Below are 25,678 nucleotides of genomic sequence, written 5' to 3' on the forward strand. Positions count from 1 at the left end.
TGTTGTAGCCAGCGTTGAAAGATATTTACATGATAGATGTGCTAACGACTCTTATGTCCCTTCATGCTTCAACCACCATTCCAGAGGACGTGTCCATGCTGATGATGGTTTCTGCTCAATAACAATCCAAAGCAGTGCAGACCGAAACATGTTCATTTTCATCATCTGAGTCAGATGCCACCAACAGAAGGTTGATTTTCTTTTTTGGTGGTTCGGGTTCTGTAGTTTCTGCACTGGAGTATTGCTCTTTTAAGACTTCTGAAAGCATGCTCCACACCTCGTACCTCTCAGATTTTGGAAGGCACTTCAGATTCTTAAACCTTGGGTCAAGTGCTGTAGCTATCTTTAGAAATCTCACATTGGTCCTTCTTAACATTTTGTCAGATCTGCTGTGAAAGTGTTCTTAAAACGAACTACATGTGCTGGGTCATCATCCGAGGCTGCTATAACACGAAATATATGGCAGAATGTGGGTAAAACAGAGCAGGAGACACACAGTTATCCCCCCAAGGAGTTCAGTCACGAATTTAATTAACGCATTATTTTTTTAATGAGTGTCATCGGCATGGAAACGTCCTCTGGAATGGTGACTGAAGCATGAAGGGGCAAACACATTTTTAGCATATCTGGCATGTAAATACTTTGCAATGCCTGCTACAAAAGTGCCATGTGAACACCTGTTCTCACTTTCAGGTGACATTGTAAATAAGAAGCGGACAACATTTTTTCCTGCAAATGTAAACAAACTTGTTTGTCTTAGCGATTGGCTGAACAAGAAGTAGGACTGAGTGGATTTTTAGGCTCTAATGTTTTACATTGTTTTGTTTTTGAGTGCAGTTATGTAACAACAAAAAAATCTACATTTGTAAGTTGCACTTTCTTGATAAAAGAAAAGGAGTACTTGTGGCACCTTAGAGACTAACCAATTTATTTGAGCATGAGCTGTAGCTCACGAAAGCTCATGCTCAAATAAATTGGTTAGTCTCTAAGGTGCCACAAGTACTCCTTTTCTTTTTGCGAATACAGACTAACACGGCTGTTCCTCTGAAACCTTTCTTGATAAAGAGATTGCACTACAGTTCTTGTATGAGGTGAATTGAAAAATACTATTTCTTTTGTTTATCATTTTTACAGGGCAAATATTTGTAATTAAAAATAATAATATAAAGTGAGCAGTATACACTTGGTTTTCTGTGTTGCAACTGAAATAAATATATTTGAAAATGCAGAAAAACATCCAAAATATTTAATACATTTCAATTGGTATTCTATTGTTTAACAGTGCGATTAGAACTGCGATTAATCATGATTCATTTTTTAAATCATGATTCATTTTTTTGAGTTAACTGCATGAGTTAACTGCAATTAATTGACAGCCAGCCCTAGTTTATTGCATTTATGATAGAGCAGAGGTGGTCCACGGATAAGGTGAGCACCTGGGAGATAGCACACGAGAGAATGAAAGGCCACCCACCTAATTAGTGGAGCTGCACTGGCATGGCAGAAGAGAAGATGCACATGTAAGGTGAGGTGCTGGCCTTGGGGGAATAGGGGTAGGTGGGTGGGGGCAGTAGGGTGAGAAAAGGGGGTGGAGGGAATTTGGGATGTGCAGGGCTGCGGCGGCCAGAGAAAGAGATGACTTTCCCCGGCTCAAGAGCTGCAGCTGCCAGGGAGAGATGGCCCTCCTTCCCAGCCTCAGCTCTGTGCCTGCTCTGGCGAGGAGAGACCCCCCTCCTTCCCAGCCCCAGCTCGGGAACTGCCACAATGGGGGAGAGAGGGAAAGACACCCCTCCTTCCCAGCCCCAGCTCGCGGGCTGCCGTCGCAAGGGAATGTGGGTACATCTATCACATGAGAAAGATAAGACGACTGATATTAAAATATGAGTTGTGTGCTTTTATTTGTAGAACAAAAATAATTAACTATTAAGTTTTTTATAAATAGTGCTTTTATCCAAAGTGCTTTACAAAAGTTAGCTAATGGTACAAACAACATTTGGAAAGATCATTAAGTGGTCTGCCGAGACCCTCAGCAATTTTCAAGCGGTTCGTGAAAAAAACAGTTTGAGAACCACTGTGATACGTCACAAATGGAAAAAATCAGAAAAAATGAAAATTATGGCTAGGACAGTATAAAGTATAATTAAGTGGATAAATAATTGGTTAAACAACCACAAACAAAGAGTAACTGTTAATGGAATGATGTCGGATTGGAGGAGGTCTCAAGTGGGGATCCACAAGGATCTGTTCTGGGTCTGATGTTGTTTAACATCTTTATTAATGACTTGGATTTAGGCATAGAGAGCATCCTGATCAAGTTTGCAGATGACAAAAAATTGGGGGTGAGGAGTTGCCAGTACTTTGGAGGATAGAGCTAAAATTCAGAGAGATCTTGATAAATGAGAGAACTGGGCTATAGACAGCAAAATGAAATTCAACAGATAAATGTAAGGTGCTACACTTACGGAAGCAAACCAAATGCACAAACAGAGGCTGGGGATAACAGGCTTTGCAGCAGCACTGCTGAAAAAGATCTGGGAGTTGTGGTGGATCACAATTTCAACACGAGTGAGCAATGCGATGCTGTTGCAAAAAAAGCAAATGCAATTGTAGGTTGCATGAATGGAGGCATAACATGAAGGTGATAGTACTGCTCTACTCAGCACTGGTTAGGCCTCAGCTGGAGTACTGTGTCCAGTTTTGGTCACTAATGTATAGAAAGGATGTAGAGAAACCTGAAAGGACCCAGAGGTGAGCGACCACGATGATCAAAAGGATGGAGTGTAAGCCATATGACAAAGGCTGAAGGAAGTGGGTATGTTTAGTTTGGAAAACAAGAGATTAAAGGGGGATATGATAGAGGTCTTTAGATACTTGAAAGGCTGCCATAAAAAAGATGAAGGAAAGTTATTTTCTTTTGCCACAAAGGGCAGGACAAGAGGCAATGGGTTCAAACTACAGCATAGCAGATTTAGATTAAATCTCAGGGGAAAAAAATCCTAAACGTAAGAACAGTAGGACAATGGAACAGTTGCCTAGGGAGGTTGTGGAAGCTTCTTCAGTGGAGGTTTTCAGAAGGAGGCTGGATAGCCATCTGTCTTGGATGGTCTAGACACATCAAATCCTGAATCTTGGTGGGGGGTTAGACTAGATGACCCTTGTGGTCACATCCAACTCCATGATTCTATGTTTCTAAACATGAAAATACTATACTGAATTAATGATTTTGTATGCGAGAACTTGAGTAAGCTATTGATATCAGCAAAAATAGATCTATAAAGATAAGGTACATAACATAACATTTAAATATGTCTGTGAAATCAGTTTGAGGGTTCTCTTGGAATTATTTAACACTATATGGACCAAAGGACTGAGACTGGTTGAATGGAAACATGCAGTAGTAATTCCAATACAAAAAACAGGCAAACTTTCCACAAAAGTGGATACCTATAGACCAATTGTCCTTACATCCTATCTGTGTAAAATGATGGAGAGAATAGTGAATGAAAGATTGGTTGTTTGTTTGGAAAACAATGGCATTACAGATAAGGCACAGAGTGGTTTTTAGGAGAGGAAGATGCACGAGTGATCACATTGCTAAATTAGAAACTGAAATACAAAAAAGTATGAGGTACAAAGATTTCATTATAGCTGTCTTTCTAGATATTGAAAAGGTGTATGACATGCTATGGAGGGAAGAGTTATTGTACAAAGTACATGCACCAGGGATAAACGGAAGAACGTACGGGTGGATTAGAGAATTTTTGAGTAAAAGGACCACGCAAGTCTGAGTTGGGAAAGTTATGCTGAATATATATATATAATATTAAAAATGGTACACCACAGGGAAGTGTTATCAGCCCAACCTTATTTAATATTATGATAAATCATAGAATCATAGAATATCAGGGTTGGAAGGGACCTCAGGAGGTCATCTAGTCCAACCCCCTGCTCAAAGCAGGACCAATTCTCAACTAAATCATCCCAGACAAGGCTTTGTCAAGCCTGACCTTAAAAACTTCTAAGGAAAGAGATAACACCACCTCCCTAGGAAATGCATTCCAGTGTTTCACCAACCTCCTAGTGAAAAAGTTTTTCCTAATATCCAACCTAAACCTCCCCCACTGCAACTTGAGACCATTACTCCTTGTTCTGTCATCTGCTACCACAGAGAACAGTCTAGATCCACCCTCTTTGGAACCCCCTTTCAGGTAGTTGAAAGCAGCTATCAAATCCCCCCTCATTCTTCTCTTCTGCAGACTAAATCCCAGTTCCCTCATCCTCTCCTCATAAGTCATGTGTTCCAGTCCCCTAATCATTTTTGTTGCCCTCCGCTGGACGCTTTCCAATTTTTCCACATCCTTCTTGTAGTGTGGGGCCCAAAACTGGACACAGTACTCCAGATGAGGCCTCACCAATGTCGAATAGAGGGGAACGATCATGTCCCTCGATCTGCTGGCAATGCCCCTACTTATACAGCCCAAAATGCCATTGGCCTTGGCAACAAGGGCAAACTGTTGACTCATATCCAGCTTCTCGTCCACTGTAACCCCTAGGTCCTTTTCTGCAGAATTGCTGCCAAGCCATTCGGTCCCTAGTCTGTAGCGGTGCATGGGATTCTTCCGTCCTAAGTGCAGAACTCTGCACTTGTCCTTGTTGAACCTCATCAGATTTCTTATGGCCCAATCCTCTAATTTGTCTAGGGTCCTCTGTATCCTATCCCTACCCTCCAGCGTATCTGCCTCTCCTCCCAGTTTAGTGTCATCTGCAAACTTGCTGAGGGTGCAATCCACACCATCTTCCAGATCATTTATGAAGATATTGAACAAAACCAGCCCCAGGACCGACCCTTGGGGCACTCCACTTGATACAGGCTGCCAACTAGACATGGAGCCATTGATCACTACCCGTTGAGCCCGACAATCTGGCCAGCTTTCTATCCACCTTATAATCCATTCATCCAACCCATACTTCTTTAACTTGCTGGCAAGAATACTGTGGGAGACCGTGACAAAAGCTTTGCTAAAGTCAAGGAACAACACATCCACTGCTTTCCCCTCATCCGCAGATCCAGTTATCTCGTCATAGAAGGTAATTAGTTTAGTCAGGCATGACTTGCCCTTGGTGAATCCATGCTGACTGTTCCTGATCACTTTCCTCTCCTCTAAGTGCTTCAGAATTGATTCCTTGAGGATCTGCTCCATGATTTTTCCAGGGACTGAGGTAAGGCTGACTGGCCTGTAGTTCCCCGGATCCTCCTTCTTCCCTTTTTTAAAGATGGGCATTACATTAGCCTTTTTCCAGTCGTCCGGGACTTCCCCCGATCGCCATGAGTTTTCAAAGATAATGGGCAATGGTTCTGCAATCACATCCACCAACTCCTTTAGCACTCTCGGATGCAGCGCATCCAGCCCCATGGACTTGTGGTCGTCAAGCTTTTCTAAATAGTCCCGAACCACTTCTTTTTCCACAGAGGGGTGGTCACCTCCTCCGCATGCTGTGCTGCCCAGTGCAGTAGTCTGGGAGCTGACCTTGTTCGTGAAGACAGAGGCAAAAAAGGCATTGAGTAGATTTTTCCACATCCTCTGTCATTAGGTTGCCTCCCTCATTCAGTAAGGGGCCCACACTTTCCTTGACTTTCTTCTTGTTGCTAACATATCTGAAGAAATCCTTCTTGTTACTCTTGACATCTCTTGCTAGCTGCAACTCCAGGTGTGATTTGGCCTTCCTGATTTCACTTCTGCATGCTCGAGCAATATTTTTATACTCTTCCCTGGTCATTTGTCCAATCTTCCACTTCTTGTAAGATTCTTTATTGTGTTTAAGATCAGCAAGGATTTCACTGTTAAGCCAAGCTAGTCGCCTGCCATATTTACTATTCTTTCTACACATCGGGATGGTTTGTCCCTGTAACCTCAATAAGGATTCTTTAAAATACAGCCAGCTCTCCTGGACTCCTTTCCCCCTCATGTTATTCTCCCAGGGGATCCTGCCCATCCCTGAGGGAGTCAAAGTCTGCTTTTCTGAAGTCCAGGGTCCGTATTCTGCTGCTCTCCTTTCTTCCCTGTGTCAGGATCCTGAACTCGACCATCTCATGGTCACTGCCTCCCAGGTTCCCATCCACTTTTTCTTCCCCTACTAATTCTTCCCGGTTTGTGAGCAGCAGGTCAAGAAGAGCTCTGCCCCTAGTTGGTTCCTCCAGCACTTGCGTCAACACTCTGTGACTAGATCCCCCCGGTGTGCAGTCTGGGACTGTGGTGGGCCTGCTGTTCACCCCTGACTCTCTCCCTGCATGCTCCTGCTTGTCCCCTCCCCCGCCCTTTTCTGGGAGCTGATCAGAAAAAGAAGCTACAAGCTAAACAAACAACAAGCTACAAGCCAAAAACTAGCCAACAAGCAACTCACAAGCCAATTAAGCCAAAACCAAGCCCAATTTCTGCATTTTTTCCTCAGGTTTGGCATGTCTGACTAATACTCTCCTGTCTAGTACTCATTCACAGTCTGGCCCAGGCCCCTCTTGCAGTGAATGATCTCCCAAAAAAAGAAGTGCTGGGTGTAGGTGTCACTCTATTTGCAGATGATTGTGCTATGCGGGTTAGGAGCAGGAATATAAAGGTAGCAGAAAAGAGAATCAACAAAATGTTACGGGAGAACTCTGATTGGGGAAATGCATGGGGTTTCAACTTTCCCATTGCTAAATCCACAGGACTGATCTTTACAAAAAGGAAAATTACAAAGGAATGTTAACTGTATATGTCTGGAGAACAAACAGACATAGTTAAAAGATTAAAATTCTTAGGGGTAATATTTGATGCTAAATTACTTTGGAAAGATCATATAAACTATGTTAAAGATAAATGTACAGAAAGGATTAACCTGCTTAAAAGTCTTGCTGGGACTACTTGAGGATGGGGGGTGGATAGGAAAACATTGTTGATGATATACAGAGCCTTAATCATACCAGTTATTGACTACAGCTGCTAAGTTTTTGGGTCAGCATCACAATCAGAACTTAAAAAATTAGATTTAATACAAGCTCAGGCACTACGAATTGTGTGTGCTGTGTTTATTACAACACTTATATGCACTACAGATAGCTTCTATCTGTGAAATGCCAGTTACACTACGAATGAAACTACTGGACCTCACCTTCCAGGCCAGAGTTACTGGGAACTGCAACGATGAAAGTACCAAACAAACTGATGACAATTGTTGGGAATTTGATAGGCAAACTAAAGCACCCAACGTTAGAATTCCACATACCATTTGAGTTAAAAGTGTGATGCAGCAATTGAAAAACAAAGAAAAGTTGAATGAAGTCAAAATTTTTAGTTATGGCAAAATCAGTTATGGATGGAAAGTCAAATGTCCAAATGTTGAGTTAGATTAATTTTATAAATTTAAGAGTAAAAAAAGAGACAGTAGGTATTAAAAATGAAGTGTACCAGTCTACAGTTGAAAAGTGGAGTTGGTTTTGTCAAATATATATAGATGGGTCCAAAAAAAAAAAAAAAAAGAAAGGCAGGAAGAATAGGGATGGCATATTGTATACAAATATTGGGAATTAATACATCCAAAAGAATATCTGACTATGTAGCTGTAATGCTAACATTAAATTGGATCTGGGATGTACACCCAGCAGAAACAGCAGTCATTTTTTTGCATTCAATCTCAGGCCTTATGGTGATAAAAAAGGATGTCTCAGTATGCAGAAGTGATTTAATCAATGAAGTTATATTTCTAACAGAGTTAGTACAGATGGGGATACATGTAGCATCAGCTTGGATCAGTGCTTTTTGGGATAACAGGGAATGAAATGGCAGCCAAAGCAGCTAATAACGCTGTAAGAAATGGAAGGATTGATGCAGCGATACCCCTGAGTAAACAGGGATTCAAAAGCCTAGTACAGACAAATTTAGAAGAGGAATGGCAAAAAAAAAAAAAAAATGGATTAATGAAAAAAAGATGAAGATCTTGTTTTGAATCGTGCTCTAGATTTGAGAATTATGACATACTTCCAGGCCTGGACAGAACTAACAAAGTGCTTTTGCTTAGAGTACTAACTGGCCATTTTGGCTGAAAATCCTTTTTGAATAAAAAGACACAAAGATGGACTATGTGTGCTCTGTAGGGTGGAGGAAAAAGAGATCACCTTCTATGGGTATGTAGGGGTTCTGAAAAAGAAAGGGAAAAGCTTTTTGAGGAATTTAAATGTCTTAAGTGGAAAAATACATGATGTGATATAGTAAAAACTTGAAGGAAATGGATTATTATTTGAAAGGTGCTGTTACATTACTTGAAAGACACAGGGCAGAGCGAGAGGCTATAAAATGTTAAGTACTGAGGAATTATAGTTGGTGGCAGCTACAGACTATATAGGCAAGTCTGTTTCACCATAAAAAGAGAGAGAGAGAGAGAGAGGAAGAGTGAGGAAGTCTCCAGCCAATCTCTGTGCATTAGAGAGGGAAGTAGGGAGCCGGGGAAAGAGTAGGATCCTGGCAGCCTGGCCCTGAGGAAAGGGCATACCCACAAAAGAGAAGGGTGAAGCAGAAAACCTCTGGGAAGTGGAATAGGAAGCAGTCCAGGGAGAAAGCAGCAAAGCTGGACCCTGAGCAGACATTGGCTGCGTGTTGTAGGGTGCCTGGGCTGGAACCTGGAGTAGTGAGCTGGCCTGCTTTCCTCTACCAACCACTGACAGAGTGGCATTGCCTGGACAATGGGTGCAGTGAGACTCTATACCCTGGCAGGGGAAACCACGAAGTGACCTGGCCGGAGGGCCGAGTCATGAAGAGGAAGCTGTAGCTCCTGGAGTGACAGAGGGGCCACAGAGTGAGAGAAAGGACAACAGGTTGAGAAACTGCAAGGGAAGGTGTCAGACCTGTAAGGGAGCCAATTCCCAGAACAGCCAAGAGGAGATGCCACCTATAATGAATGTAACCCTGTGACAGCATATAGTAATAATTAGCTGCTATTGAAATGTATAGTATTTGCGGCATTAAAAATGCAATGTTTGACTATGCTAACATAGTCTTGCATATGCTTTTGGCAGGGAAACAGATTTTGTACAAAGAAGATGGGAAAAGAATCCAAGCAAATATGCATACAAATACCGCTGGGTTCTTCAGCAGAGAGTTTTTGTCCATGATGATGTTACTGAGACTGTAATATTCCAAGAGCTTTTCTCAAAGACAAACTTTTAAATACATGTAGAGATACATTTTTAAAGCAAATTGCATCATCTGCAAAAATGCTAAACAAAATCCTTTTCTTAAAAGTACTTTTGCCACCATGAAGTGACTGTTAATCCTCTTTTATTAAAAAAACAGGCCAATTTCCTCCCTATGCTGCAGCCCATTTATGCTACACCAGTCACGTACATTGATTGCAGCAAGGAGCTCACTATCTCTTTGTTGCCAGGGGATGTTCCCCAACTGGAGTAGAGCAGCCATAATAGCTATATGAACATAGCCTGTTTGAAAGAGGACTATGTTAACGTGAACTAGGTATCTTTACATTTGCACCGGCAGCGTCCACACAGGGCAATTGGATCACAACACTTTGGTGCACTCTACAATTCACACCCTGAAATCTCCACTGCAGCATAATGTAGACAATCCCTAAGTGGCTAAAGCCCAGCCTTGTGAAGATAGAGATAACCCTGATAGGTTGGGAGAGAACAACTGGAAGAACTGAAGATGATTACGTTGGCACACCGATAGAGGGGGTCTGACCACCTTCTGTACCACAGGCCTGAAATTTAAAGGCCTGACTTATTCTGGACCTGCCACTGGTAGCTCAGGTAGCAACAATGCCCAATGTGACTTTGTTGCATCTTCTTATGCTAAGAGGAGCGCTTAGGATATGTCTACACTGCAGCTGGGAGCGTGCTCCTCAGTGTGGGTAGACAAACATGCACCAGCTCTGCTCGAGCTAGCGCACTAAAAAGAGCGGTGTAGCTGGAATAGCACGGGTGAGGCACCTGACTACTAACCTCCCTGGACCACCTGGGTGTATACTTGGACAGCTAGCCCAAGCTGCCACCTGTGTTACCCTGTCTACACTGCTATTTTTAGGGCACTATCTCAAGCAGAGCGAGTGTATCTGTCTACTTGCACTGGGAAGCATGCTCCCAGCTGCAGCATATGCCTCTCTATGTAGGGCTACATCTAGAGACCACAACGAAACTGAAGTTAGCTCAGAACATGTTAAGTGAAGCAGCATGCTGAGAGCACAAAACACTGAGCTGCACTGGCTGCTTATGAATGGGTCCGGGTGGAATTCAGTGCCAGTGTTGACATTTAAAGCCCAGAGATCAGGTTACTTGAGACACCTGTGCCATGTGGTCTTTTAGTTGTGATCAGCTGAGGAGCTCAAACTTGAGGTCCCTCTCTAGAAACAAGAGCCATCTGGCAGTGCATTCTTTGTGAAGGCCCCTTGACTGTGGGTCTCATTTTCCTCTTTGCACTGCAAGAGCCTGCAGTTGTTAACCTTCTGCACGCTCTTTTGGGCCTTTGAGGAGATGTGAGGGGTAATGACATGTGTTCCTGGAAGGGGTTTTACCTATTTTCTGCTGATTGATGTTTATGAGCACAATATTTTGATACTGTGGAATTTCTACTTGTTTAATGGTGTCTAGACCTTGGGACAGCAGCTTATTTAAATGTTTTTAATTTGAAAGAAATAAATGGATAAAAAAAATAAATACAAAATTGCACAAACAAGGCCAAGCTTGGGGGATGACAAGCCTGGAGGTTGTCTTGGTCTGGCTTCAAGAGGGGCCTGGGCCAGACTGTGAATGAGTACTAGACAGGAGAGTATTAGTCAGACAGGCCAAACCTGAGGAAAAAATGCAGAAATTGGGCTTGGTTTTGGCTTGTGAGTTGCTTGTTGGCTAGTTTTTGGCTTGTAGCCTGTTGTTTGTTTAGCTTGTAGCTTCTTTTTTTGATCAGCTCCCAGAAAGGGGCAGGGAAGGGGGCAAGCAGGAGCATGCAGGGAGAGAGTCAGGGGTGCACAGCAGGCCCACCACAGTCCCAGACTGCACACTGGGGGATCTAGTCACAGAGTGTTGGGGTTCTTAGGGATCGACTTGTTTGGCCTTGTTTTGAAATGGGGTTAGCCTGATTTTTGGCTCATTGTGAAAGTCAGGGTGCTTATTTACCACGTGAAAGTTATCAACTGTGGTACTAGTGCTGCTTCATCACTCCAAGAGCAGAAAGCTGCCTCTGGTGTTCTACACCACCATACAGGCAGGAATTGAAGCAACTGTTCGCCACAGGTGTGCCCTGGCTTGACCAGGAGCAGCAGCCCACTAGAGCCCTTATTCTGGAAGATCTCAGTCTCCTGTGCTAGGGGAACCCAGAAGAAGCACTGAAACCCCACTCACAAGAACAGAGCAGGACTGTTGAGCAGCTGTCCCAGCAGGTCTGGATCAGGGGGGAGAAGATGCCCACAGGTCCATGTCCCTGACATTCTCAAACGTCCCCCTCTCTTCCTGGAGGGGAGTGGGGAAGACAAAAGCTCTCACCTCCCACCCTTGGCTCACCTCTCCCCATGGAGGAGACAGAAGAACAGCCTCCTTCTGCCAGTTCCTTTCTCCCTATGGAGGGAAAAGGGAAATAATTTCCCTATGGCTATAAAGTCTACAGTTTCCTTCCCTGATATGTTACATGTCATGACAGATGAAAATCGGATTAATTTAAATTGTACCATTTGTAACAGAGTAAGATGCAATGAGTAGAAATCCATATATTCCAGATTCAACTACACAACATTCTGTGTTTACTAGAATGCAATGTTTCTTGAAAATAAATAAAATAGAAAACCATGTCCAATATTCATCATGTCATTTGTTTTGGATGTACTGCCACTGAAGATATTTTTTCTAGTATGCTATATACTTTTATGTATTGTGTTTAAATACACCTCTCCTGGTAGACAGGGCCGGATTAAGGTTCTGAGGGGCCTAAATATAATGGGAAGGAAGGGCCTAAGTATGAATTACATATTGCAAAAGAAATTATGAAGTCATCAAACATTTCTCTACATACATATTTATTTATGTAAAATTAACAAATTTATTCTACTCTCACCTGTCAGGCCAAAGGGGCGGGGCTCTGATACACTCAGTGAAGCCACACCAGATGCATAAGTATAACTGGTTTTATTGCCAAAGTACAATAAGCTTCCCAGCCTTCACGCCTTACTAGATACGTGCTTTCCAGCAACCAAGCAAGCAAGAATCAATGCTTATGCCCCTTCTGCTACGGACAGTCCCAGACCCTCCAGCCTTGTCCCTGAGGGCTTGTAGCAGGCGCTGCTCCAGCATGGGGAATTCCTGGGCACCCCCAAGGCCAGGGTCCTCAGGTGAGACTGTTTGTCTAAAGCAATTTGCATAGCTGTTTTTTATCATCTCTTTCTAAGGGGGGGCATGTACATCCACAAGCAGGCTCTGGCAGGAAACACTACTGTTTTCTATTCCCACACTTAACACTCTCAGGCCCTCCTTATCTCTTTACTTGTTTGTCCAGTTGAGTGGCTGCAAGCCAGCCCGGCAGTCCAAAGCCAGTTCACTACTAGCTCTCCCCAAACCATTCTGTAACAACAGGCCAAGGTAACTTGCAGTCAGCCCCACATTGCCACACTCAGTTCTTCAAACAGATACTTCTGAGTAAGAGGTAGCACGAGGGATGCTACACTATCCTTCTCTTAGGCCTCCTTCCTCCTAGGTAGTGGAGTGCTCGTCTGTACGAGGATGAACACTGCAACATTCCCCATCCTGCTCACCTCTTCCAACCTTGTGCTTCTACCCTTAGCTCTCCACATGGCGCAGTGCAAAGCCAAGCCCTGCAGGTATTTTCCCCAGCTATGGATTCTACACCACATATCCCATCTCACTCTGACTGCAGTCTGAGAGGCAGCCAGCTTTTATTATGTACAAGAAAACCACTCAGGTGTAAAATCCGCTGGAACAGAGGAAGTAGTAGTGGGAAAATTACATTGGATGGCATTTTATTTTAGGCTGTCTTGCTCTGAAAGCTGCCTCCCAGTGTTGCACTGGCTGAGGACAATGAATTACTGTTTTCACATTGAACCCAAATATTATTTGTGGGATGATACAGTTTGTGTAGTTAATCTCCAGGGATTCACCACATCAGGCCATTCTGTCACCAAGCTCTTCCACAACTGGAATCATGGAATAGAATCATAGGACTGGAAGGGACCTCGAGAGGTCATCTAGTCCGGTCCCCTGCACTCATGGCAGGACTAAGTATTATCTAGTCTAAATGTTTGATCAGCAGCTCTGACATGAAGCTTTTTAAGCATGACTTCTGTGTGCACCAGCCCCCTACGGTTTGCATTTGTTTGTTTTAAACTTTCCGTAAGAAAAAGGTAACAGCTAGAAGGGACACAGATCTTTAGATGGTTACCCAGTCATAACATTTAGCACTTCTGTACTATGTTAGCTCTTCAAAATCACTGTACAAACATTAAACAAACTTAATCTAATGCCTTTCAGCTTCTGAATGACTAGGAGTTGACAAAACAAAGCTATTCCCTGTTGTGTTCTCTGCCTCCCTTGAACGAAAATACTTAATTGAAAATCAGCACCCTTAAAATCATTAAGGAGCTTTCAAAAGAACGTCGAACCAAGGTTGCTGTAGCGACATCCTTGTTACATCAGGCCTGGAGTTTGTTGAAGGCTGGTGTAGAATGAAGGGAGAGCTTCCTGTTTTGTTTGCATGTGTAAATCAAGCAGACCTTGCTTATTTTTTTCCCTTAAAGTGCTCAGAGTTTAGGGGAGGAAGGTGAATGAGATTCTGCTTATACCAGGTGTGAAAAGCAGAAGGAACTAAAATCTATTCTTGTGCAAAAATCTGTTCTCCCGAAAGTCAATAAGGCTACACAGGTATAACTGTCAGCAGGAATTGGCCTGTGTTCTCATTCCCTTCTCGAACTACACACATTCCATGCTTACCCAACATTTTCCACTTGGGAAAGAAGCTGGTTTGAGTTGGGGCAGAAAAATGAGGACTAACTTCAGCTTTATTTAGCTTTACATTTTTGGAATGAAACCCAAAAGAAATCAAAGGTGAGGTACTTGTATGATGGATTGAACTGCTAGAGAACCAGCAAATGGACAGAACCTGCCTTTAGCCTATTCACTCAGTCTTTCTATCAAAGCCTGCTAAGAAGTGGATTTAAAATCCTTGAGGGAGAGGGGAGGGAGAAACTGACAACATTGTGTGTTGAGCTTCCTCCAGTGCTTTTGCAACCCCTTAAAAGCCAAAGATGTGTTGGCTTCTGGAACTAGGCTGAGCATAAGGAAAGAACTTGGTTGCCTGTGCATCCCAGTACAGAAAAATACATCAACAAAAAAAATTGGATTTCTTTGATTTTTAGTACAGTTCAATACAGTATTGAACACAGTGAATCATCAATCTGAAGCCCCTCGATGGAAGGTACTGTAATATGTAAAGTACTGGTATCCAGAATGGGAGGTTTTGTTTTGTTTTCCCTACAAATGTGTGGGAATTCGTTCCTTATACATGGGAGGGGTGATAGTTCTGGCTGGAGCTGATAGAGCGTGTGCAGGTTCTGTGCGAGCTTCCCACCTCACCGCTCTGGTACTGCCTCTTCCCCCCCCCACCTCAGGCACTCACCAGTTGTCCAGAAACAGGATCCAGCACAAATAGATGATGAAGATGGGCACTAGGACCCAGCAGGCAGCGTCCTGGAGCTGCCTGCCAGCCTCAGCCAAGGAGAGGGACAGAGGGAGCTTCTTCCTTCTGTGACAGCTAAGCAGAGCTCCGGAGAAATTGGGGGTGTGGGATGGGGGGGGGGGGAGAGGGAACAAAGCCTGCTCAGACCACACCCGTGGCTGGCATGGGTTCCCATGGTAACCAGATTTTTAGTGTTTGGTCACCAGTGTTAACCGGATACCTGGCAGTGTGTTCCTGCCACACGGGGAGACGCAGACGGGAGGGAGCGGAAGCAGCAGGGTGCCAGCAGAGCTCCTTCCAAGCCACAGGGGGCTGCTTTGCCTTTCCTGCTGGCCGGAGTGCTCCAGCAGGCCTGCGTGAGTAAGCCCACTCCCCCACCTCACCCGGCCCGGATGCGCCCCCTGCCTGACCAGTAGGACCTAAAAATAAGAGGTCCTATATTAGCCTGTGGGTTAACCCGGCCCTGCTGATGTACTATGCACTTGAAAGGGTATGGTAAGAGGCAACAATGAAAAGCTACTTACCTGAGTGTGAGCATTTTTTCTTGAAGAAGCAGTAATATTGGAATAAGAGCTGACAGATGAGGTGGTGTTCAGGTCATCCGTGCTGAGGTTATCAAGAGTGTCACTGAGGCCACTACTAACTGAGCTGCTGTCATCCCAGCTGTGGAAAAAGAAGGATATCTATTTACCCACTCAAAGCCAACGGACAGGAAATGCCCTCAAAACAATAGTCTCTATAGTACCTTTTTTGCATGAGGTTTACACAATGAACATTAAGTAATATTTGGTAATGTACAATACGCATTAGTTTTCAGACATTTCTAATTAATCACGCATTTTCAAATGTGTACTGGTAGCTGTTCAATTAGTGAAAGACCAGGACGTCTTTAAAAATGTAATATCAGCTCTGGGCAAGCACTAGTCTAAGTCATTAAAAAAGGCTGTTTCATGCTTCATTGCAATCACATTCAGTACACTGGCAGGGAAATCCATTAAAGCTACCTGTATTGGTAGCCAAAGCATTATTAACAGCTTGCAGTACCCTATGGATTTCCAGCCTACAGAAAAACAAAGGAAATATCTCTTCTCCAGCCTAATCAACTGTCATTTAGGCAGCCAATAATTCCAATAGCTCTGTTTTCTTGTCTCAGCCTTTGTCTGGTGAGTGCTGTGTCATCAGAGCAAGATTCTTTGATCAAACATTCACTGGAGCTGGTTACTTAGAGAACAGAAGTTATACATTTCATAGAAACACAAACTATTGTTGCTATTGTCCTTTCTGCTTCAGGAGATCTGGGAAGCAGGTATGGAAGAGGGCTATGACAGCTCTATGGCAAGATCATCTACATATTCTCATGCAAGCCCTATTTTTAACCTGGAGGGGCTGGGGTACAGGGAGTTAGAAAAACTCCATCTCCAACTTCCTTACAGAAGAATTCAGAGGAAACTCAGTGAGGGGAACTGTAGTGAGCTGGACTGGCCCGCCCCAGACAGACTGGCCTTCCCCTTCGTGGGCGGAGCCCTACCCCCTAGCTCCACCCCCCAGGAGCGAAGGGACGGGGTGGAAGTATAAAGGCGGGACCCGGAAGTTCAGTAGGGGCCCAGCCACTGGAGGGGATACATGCATCCCCTGAGCACTCGTGCTGGGAGGTGGCTGCAGGCCCGCAGAGTGCAGATGACTGGCCCAGACCACCCGGACCCCAGGATGACCTGACTCCGCAGGAGACAAATGACTGGCCCGGACCGCCGGCTGGCCCAACCCCGACAGAGCTTCTGCTGGCAACTGAGGCACCCGCTGATCACCTTACCTCACTGGACCAGCAGTGGAGAGGGAGTGTGGAAGTGGCCCAGGGGTTGTAGACCCCTGTCTGGCTGCAAAGCTGGCAGAGGGTCAGTCAGCATGTTGGAGCTGAGTGACTTTGTTTCCTGCCAGGCTCTGAACCAGCACCTGGGCTCATTAACTGCCTGCAGCCCCACCTGAGTGAGAGTTGGAGCTTGGTGACTTTGTTTCCTGCCCCACTCTGAACCAGAGCCTAGGCTGATTGACTGTTTGCTTCCCTGCCTGAGTATAGGCTGGAGCATGAGACTCTTTGCTGCCCCGCTCCGAGGCTGGGGCTCCATAACTGTGTTTATTGTTCGGCCCTGACCACAGGCCAGAGCGCATGTCTCCTGTCACCCCCCGATTCCCCACATCAGGCGACCCCCAGAGACGTAGTGGGGCAGACTGGTTGCCCACAGACCCGGGGGAGGAGGAGCCACTCCCCTCAACGGACTACAGGAATCTTGCAGCATTTCCTGGCCCCTACTCCACTTGAGTATCTCTCTGTAGTGTTACAATCTGATCCTGAGTTTTACATCCTATGGGGAAAAACTCACACAGGGCAGAATGGGGGAGTTAAGGAGATTAGGAGAAATTCAGATCTTCCAGGTGAATGTCAGCAAGTACAAAACTGCCACAGAACAGATAAAAGTGGTGCCTGCTACTACCTGAATTCCAAATAAACTATTTCATACAACTGCTAGTATCATGCTAGCAAGAAAAGGACATAAAGTTATGTTTTGTATGCCTCCATAAATGAGAGAGTAGTAGTACTAGACAGGCAATATGATAGCCTCTCTGCAGAGTTCAGCCAACAAACTTCCATCCTGGCCTGCAGTTCCCTTATTAATCCAGGTCTGGATCATTCCCTCAGCAGTTTTATTCTTTAATATAGGAGCCAGCCAGTCCAGCGAGTGTGAAAAATTCAGTCTATCACTTTTAATGTTTAATACTGAAATTCGATTCATATCAAATAAGCCCTAGCGACATTATTATGTCGTAGCCTATAGACTCCCAGAGTTGTAAAAGGCACATTCTGTAAGTCCTACACTTTGCATCCAAATATATTAAAAACTGGAGCTCCTATTAACAGGTTGAATAAAGCTAGACACTGGGAATCTATAGTATTGCTAATATTAGAGCAGGGAAAACAATGGAAAAATCTGACAATCCTTGTTGTACATGTGCGTCTACAGAGGGTTAAACCCACATATTCATTACTACATGGAAGGCTTTGGAATGTGACAGTAGAAGCTATAAATAATCTAGATATTGAGGAGATCAGAAAGTTCAGTGCACTGGCCGGTATCCTAGCAGCCTCAGAGACCGTTTCTTTGAATACTGCAACGGTAGAGACTCAATTTAGTACATGACTTCAGTGGCAAAAGAAACTTATTTCAGAAGGGTGAGAGCAGACTACAATACTGCATTCTCTGGTATTCAGTGTAAGGGTTACAAATAAATAGAGCTTCTGCACCATTGCCATGTCATAGACAGTAAACACGATTTAAGAATGCAGTTTTATATCTGATTGATTCTAAAAACATGCTGCATAAACCCCACATTGACAGGGAAGGGGCGAAGGAGGCTCTAAAGGTGTACTAAGGGAGACCGGACCACTTTAAAAGAAGGAAGCTGCTGTCCGTAAGGGGAAGTGCTGAGAAGGCTGTGGCTCTTGAAGCAGCAGAAGGAACCCAATGCCAGAGACTTCCCCAGCTCTGTCAAGAGTCTGTGAAACCAGGGGCAACCCCTGCAGCAGGGCTGGCTCCACGCACCAGCGAAGGAAGCAGGTGCCCGGGGCGGCCAATAGAAAGTTCGGGCGGCACGTCCGGGTCTTCGGCGGCAAGTCCTTCATTCCCTCTCTTCCTCTTCGGTGGCAGCTCAATTGTTTTTTTTTTTTTTTCCTTCGCTGCTTGGGGCGGCAAAAAAGCTGGAGCCGCCCTGCCCAGCAGGGGGAGACTCCTTTAGCTACCTGTCCAGAAGGACTGCAGTAAAGCTGCTATGCAGGCACCCCTGAAGTTAGGGGGTGCCACTGACCTTGTCTCTTTTTGTTGATCCCAAAAGGGGCTTGTTCTCTGTTGAATTTGAACTTTTGCTGTGCCCCACCTGTGAACAAAGCAAGACGGCCTGTAAAGGCAGGGCCCACTGCGAGAACTAAAAGGCTTGGGCCTGGACTGGGCCGAGCCTGTGGTGGTAACAGAGCATGGCAAGGGGCCCCAATCCAGCTAGAGAGGTGCCCCAGAGAGACTCTTTTACACATGCCTTACTAGGACTTCTATTTGTTTCCACTAATCATTTATATCTACTGCCTTTTCACCCTTTTAGCATTGTCTAATGTGACAGATAGGGAGCTTCACAGCCTATAAAAGCCATTATTCAAATACTACTTGTAACCTAGGTATATACTGTTTGCAGTACTGTCAAGCATAATAACTGGAAATACCTTTAATTATAGTTAGATATTATCAAAGACAGTATGCCCTGGCAAATACAATCAGAAGCAGGATGTGATATTGATGTGTTGTATGCTGTCACAGGCACCATGTTTGAGTATAAAATACTAAGAACAAAACACACCCATTTTATTAAACCCATCTTAGAGCATTTCTCAGAGCTGGACAACTCGCAACAATATTTTTTCAATCTTTAACTCCAATTTTCTCTTTTCTTTACACCCTTAATCCTTAGTTGAGGATGTCACCATAAACCTTTCAGGAAGAAGGTTCAAATCTTCTAATTTATCTCAGTTTTAAAACTACGTAACTGAAGCATGTTCACAAAATCTACATACAGACAGTCTCTGTATTCTGAAGCTCAAGTGCCTTGGCGGAATTAGTCTTTCAGATCATGCTTTCACTCTCCTATGGCTTCTCGGTGATGTTTCACACTTGTCACGAAGACTCACTCAGTGTTTTGGTAAGCTCTGGAAGCACTTCTGGCGGCCTTAGAAGATATGCAGAGAAATGTTTTACATCTACTTTACTGACCTTTCAGAGTTTTCACTACATATGGCTGGAATATTTCTCTAATCTCAGGTGGTCAGAAGTCTTCCAAATGTTTAGGAGCTCTTGAACACAATTTCTGCCTATGCTCAGTCCCAATTATTTTATTTTATTTTTGTTCCACTCATACCATCGTAGTTATTTGTTGGTTCTGGGATTTTTCAGCATCTTTCCTTTGGAATCTCTTCAAGTCTGGTTATTCACAGTATGCTGAAGTTGAACTAGAAGCACACACAGAAGTGTCCTCAGCCTTCTTTCTCTCTGAAATTCTGCTGAGGATAGTCCATTAAGCTAATTATGTTGAAAGATGCAATGCTTTGCATCATACAGCAGATTCAGAAATATTAGAGATGGAAACACCCTACAAAGTAGGTAATGTAAGTTATTCTTCCGGGTAGTGGAAGATTGTTCTCTTGAGTGCATTTTAGCGCACTGTCCAGACTACTTTTACAAAGTTCATGTAACTGCATCACTTCTCTTATTATAATATTACCATTGTTATTTCAGATTCTCAGACATTACCTCCCTATCGGTAGGAAATAGATCTAGTATGGCTTCTCTAAGGCTTAGGTTATCTCATTTCTGGATAATTAAGTTGTCCTGTATGTAATTGAGGACTCTCATTGATGGTAAATGTTTAGCTGTAGTTATTATCAAGCAAATGTTTGACTAAAGACTGTGATGAGTGTATTATCCTGTAGAAAGTTCTCAGGGTCACACAGCCTTGAGAACTGGTCCAAGGATATTTCCTTTTACCTCTCGTCTATTCCTGGTGTTGGGAGCAGATACACACAGTAACTTCTGGTCCTAATTCCTTTTATCCTTCAATACACTGTTCACTGTCAAACTCAGGAGCATTTTAGAGGCTTCTGACACATTGTATAAGTCTTGAATCTATTTTTTCCTTTCTATCTCTCCTGCATAATCATAAAGGTGAGCACTTGGTAGCACTATCTATTACTAAGGTTGCCTGATACTTCCCATATAAGATCGTGTTTTCAGTTGCTTGTAACTTTGCCAAAACTATAATTGTTTGGACTGAAATTTCTCAAGCCAGATGTCTATCTCAGGCTGAATTTTTTTTTTAAACTTTAGCCAAGACCGTTCAGCTGTTTCTTACAATGAGACTTGGGGAAAATAGTGTTTTGTCCATATTAAAAAACTGTGGTGACCTTTTTGAAAATTTCTTCCACTCCCATGCTTTGGAGAAGGAAACTTGACTTTTGGCAAGGGGATGGCCTTCATATAAGGGATGTGCCTTTTTTCTGTCCTCATGAAAATGTAGCCAAATGATAAACCGGGGTCAGCAACCTTCGGCATATGGCCCATCAGGGTAACAAGGGATGGGGGAACATTGACATTTGATGAGAAGCCAGAAAATGGAGAATTGGGACTTGAAGCCAACAGTGATGTGAAACAGATGGGGAGGTGTGTGACTTGAGGCCAGAGACAGGGAGAGAGAGTTCTGATGAGGAGCCAGAAGGGGGGAATTGGGACTGGGTGGGCAAAGAAATTGTGGATAAGGAGCTGTGGGCCAGGAGTCTGGGACTGGGAGTCTGGAGGGTGAGACTCAGACTTACTGGGCAAGGAGACTGTGATTGGCTAGATGAGGAGAATGAGGCAGGGGTGAGGCGCCAGGAATGGGGAAGAGACAGAGACAGGGAAGAGACAGGGACATGGTAGAGGGGACATGCTTCTGGGGAATGGTTAGAAGAGTGTGCCCCCCTAGAGCACAATCCTCTTTAGAGCCTGGAATGGAACCCAAGATTTCAGAGTTGCCCCCATTTTTCTGCTGTCTGCAAATACATGTGAAACCCAATAGCACAATGTGTCTCATCCCTCTTTACTGTTGGTCCACATAGAAGATAACAAAATACTACTGCTATCAGTTACTCCGTTAACTCAAGTGGCTGAAGTCTGTGTAGAGGAACTAAAGGTTCCAACCCTGCTGATTACCAATGTGTTTTTTTCTTGTTTTTCCCCCCATTTGCTTTTTAGAAAAAACTAGAAAATTACACACAAAATAACTATGTTAAAAGAACATTAGTGAGGTTGCAAAGTCAAGCACTCAAAAATTAGCAAATGCCAGAATTAAGGTTGCCCGTGTAACCTTAATGTGCCCCCCTTGCACATATGCATTGTGATATAGTCTTTAATTACATAATCATAACTATGCCACAGTCTTTAATTACATTTTTTCACAACTACCACTGCCTCATTCAATGCACTGGATGGAACAGAGGTGGTGATGAATTGGGATTTTATTGTAAAGGACACTGTTTTATGAACCTCTCCTTCATTTATTGCATAAGTTGGAAGGCAGGTAGTGAAAGAGGCAGGGTACTGCAGGAAAAAAAGGATGCTTTCAGCAGTTGAATGCTGCCCTTCAGAACTGGACAAGGACGACGAGTTATATGGGCCCGTGGTGCCTGTACTTCGGGAATATTCAGGGCCCGGGGGCCCATCTCCACCAATGTTTGGGGCTGGGTCTCAAATTGGGCAGTCAATATTAGCAGATGCTTTTGACCTTACTCTCGCTCTGCCTCTAGTCTCCATCTGTAAAATGGGAATAACACCACCCTTCATCTTATAGGGCAGTTGTGGAAATAAATTCATTAATATTTGTGACACACTGAGATACTATAGTGATGAGCATTATAGAAAATCCAATGAGGAAACTCAGTCTTCAGAGTAGGATTTGAAAAGTGTATAGTAAATAAGGCCTAGTGACATACACTGAACAACATGGAGAAAACGAAATATCTAATAGTTCATAGTACCCTTCATTCTGTGCACTGAATGGGACAAGGGTCCTGGGGGAAAAAAAATTATGTGATCATGTAAATAATAATTATCATAATGCATATGCACAAAGGGGCAGAATTAAAGTTGCATTGGAAACCTTTATTATGGCATTTCCTAACTTTTCAGTGCTAGACTTTGCACCCTTAATAATGGTCTTTTAACATACCTGTGGGGTTTTGTGCGTGTGTGTGTGTGTGTGAATATTTATCTATACTTACCTTACAGTTCTGAGTATTCCAAGGTTTCAGTTATACTCACTAGGTTATAAGCTCCATCCAAAAGCTTATTTCCCATGTTCCTTGAAAGCTGTGTAAAGACACTTCTGTGCACTAATTTTCCTAATGTTTCTCCTTTTGTTTCAGAACAATTCAGTTCTTGTTTCATAAGTTAGATGTGCCTAACAGATTATTTCAGATGGCTAAAAGAGAATTCTAGTTACTCCTTGCCTAACAAATCCTGCCAGTTTTGAAGCCAAAAATACCCCTTCTACTTAAGTGGAGACCATCACTTCTGAATTGTCTCCTCTTATCACAGAAGGCAGCCTATTAATACTTCATAAATCCAAATGCTATATGAAAAGCGCCAACTGCCTGAACACAGAAGACATTCCATGAATTCTATGAATGAAAAACTTGCTCTCTACACCAGTTACATGTCCATTAGTTAGCTTTCAATATCACTCTTCTCCTTGTTTCACCAGTGCTTGAACAGTGGACAGATCTTGGTATAGTAAACTTTTTATGGTTCTAATTGACCTGACTAGCTCCCAGTTGTTCTGGAAATATTGTGGGCTAATAGTGAGGTGTCTGAAGTCAACATGTGTATACGTGTGTATACGGTTAGACTGCAGAGCTGGATGAATTTATAAACATTTTTCCTACATGTACTGTCTCAAATTTAAAAATAATTTACAGTCAGATGTGCTGATGCTACTTTTGTGTTTGTTTTCCATGAACATCCAAATGACTGAGATTGACTTGTACTAATGGTCACAAAAAGCTATTTTTAAGCATATACACAAAAGTATTTTCACTAAAATATTTGATAAGGGATCAGACATTGCTCAACATAGCAGGGGAACAAAGTTCCCTTTGCCAGAGCTCTGGCACAAAGGCTATTAAACAAGCCAGACAATACTTGACTAAACCCTATGCAATTACACCTGCAGACACGTGCAATTTCTTTGTGTCAGTGATGGAGGTAATGGCAGAAAATTACAGACCAGAAAATACGTCCTCTGTGTCCTGCACATTGTTGAATACGGTTTTGACACTCAATAAATAATAAGTATTAACACTGAACGTAATTTAAGGACTTCAGTTAGTAACAAGGACTTCAGGAACCCATGTTTTGTACAGACTGATTTTAGCTTCTGTATGATGAGTGGATGTGGTGCTGATAAGTTTTGCTAGCTCAATGCATTCCTAAAAAATAATCAACATCTATAATGTCCTTTTACAGAAAAAGTCACTACTTGCGGTCAAGGTCTGTCAGGCAACACTATAGGATGCAGTGGATATAGTAATTGTTCCTTCCGTTCCCCAGCCTTTATTTATATGAGCTTATATAAGGCCCTGAATTTGCTAGCTCAGTGCAGGTAACCCTACTGATCACTGCACTATTGCTTGGAATCTGTCTCCACCCTGGTGTATTTCATTAATTTTTGAAAGCACCTCAAGCCAGAGTGCCCTAAAGCTTCAAACGAAAAGCAGACCATCAGCCATATAAAGGCAACTACAGTCCAGTCAGTGTGCTACAGGGTCTGTTGGAAGGTTACTCTGGTGAATCCAACTCCCCGCTTTGTCAGTTTGATGCATTTCTTGCAAGTCTCATTTTTCCTTTGTTCAATCTTGATTTCATGCAGGCAGTTTCATGATGAAAGCAAAAAAAAAGTCCCTTTATGCTTTCTGGCAAAGCTGTGAATCTAATACGGGGATATTAAACTAGGTCTCCATTGACTCAAGAAATTTGAGGAAATGAGCAACAAGTACACTGACACCCTAATCCAGCTAGAGAAAGCAAAATAGCTCTGTGTTCTATTAAAGTGATCAGTCTCTTTCTGATAGACTGTTGTCAATATCATGTTGAAGAAAAGAATAGTTTTATTAATGGTGGATCACATGTTATCCTGAATCCGCTATACTGCTCTACTGAAATCTATACAAGGGGCACAAACCTCACTAGTTTCAGATGGTGAAGTTTCTTCCTAAACATTGCTTTTAGCATCACTTCCCACTGATAAGGCAGCCAATTCAGTCCCCTTCTATTTGATCATTGTACTTGGCCCATAAGTTGTCTTTCTTAGGATATATTCAGTTTTAGAGGAAAAACAATACATTGTCCATCAAAATAATTGTGTTGTGCATGAATCAGGTGAGGTACTTCCAGTAGAGACAGGGAAGTGTTAGTACCATTATACAAGGCACTGATGAGATCTCAGCTGGAATACTCTGTGCAATTCTGGTATCCCATGTTTAAGAAAAATGAAGTCACACTGGAAGAAGTGCAGAGAAGGGCTAATAGGATGATCAGAGGAATGGAAAACCTACCTTATAGAAGAGACTTAAAGACCTTGTCTTGTTTAGCCTAACCAAAAGAAGGCAGAGAGGAGATATGATTGCTCTCTATAAATACACCAGAGGGAGAAATACCAGGGAGGAAGAAGAGTTATTTAAGTGCCAATGTGAACTCAAGAACAAAGGAATATAAACTAGTCATCAACAAGTTTAGGCTTGAAATTAGACAATGGTTTCTAACCATCAGAGGAATGAAGTTCTGGGACAGCCTTCCAAGAGGAGCAGTGCGGGCAAAAACCTAACTAGCTTCAAGACTGAGCTCGATAAGTTTATGGAGGGGATGGTATGATGAGACTACCTACAATGGCATGTAGCTGATCTGCAACTACTAGCAACAAATATCTCCAAGGGCTGGTGATGGGGCACTAGATGGGGAGAGCTCTGAGTTACTACAGAGAATTCTTTCCCAGGTGTCTAGCTGGTAGGTCTTGCTCAAATTCTCAGGGTCTAACTGATCACCATATTTGGGGTCAGGAAAGAATTTTCCCACAGTCAGATTGACAGAGACCCTGGGAAGTTTTCCCCTTCCTGTGCAGCATGGGGCACGGGTCACTTGCACGTTTAAACTAGTGTAAATGGTGGAATCTCTGTAACTTGAAGTCTTTAAATCATGACTCAGCCAGAGGATTGGGGTCTGCAAGGGGTGAAAGTAGATGATCATGATGGTCCCTTCTGGCTTTAATTCTATGAGTCTATGAGATGATTTTCATCAAAGACTTCTAACCTCAATAACAGCACTTAGACTCAAATCCTGCAC

The 25,678-nt window shown here is 43.2% G+C and overlaps 1 protein-coding gene across 11 annotated transcripts in view; it reads right to left on the bottom strand.

Moving 5' to 3' along the window:
* The window catches only part of NAV3 (neuron navigator 3), a 778,536-nt gene that overhangs the window by 78,033 nt on the left and 674,825 nt on the right, over positions 1–25,678 (bottom strand). For all 11 annotated transcript variants that reach the window (XM_075124347.1, XM_048835702.2, XM_048835701.2 and 8 more), the window contains one exon: positions 15,242–15,380. In XM_075124347.1, the coding sequence (XP_074980448.1) occupies positions 15,242–15,380 (139 nt within the window). The remainder of the gene's footprint in view (positions 1–15,241; positions 15,381–25,678) is intronic.

This window comes from Caretta caretta, chromosome 1, assembly GCF_965140235.1.
Source record: "Caretta caretta isolate rCarCar2 chromosome 1, rCarCar1.hap1, whole genome shotgun sequence".
Lineage (NCBI taxonomy): Eukaryota > Metazoa > Chordata > Testudines > Cheloniidae > Caretta > Caretta caretta.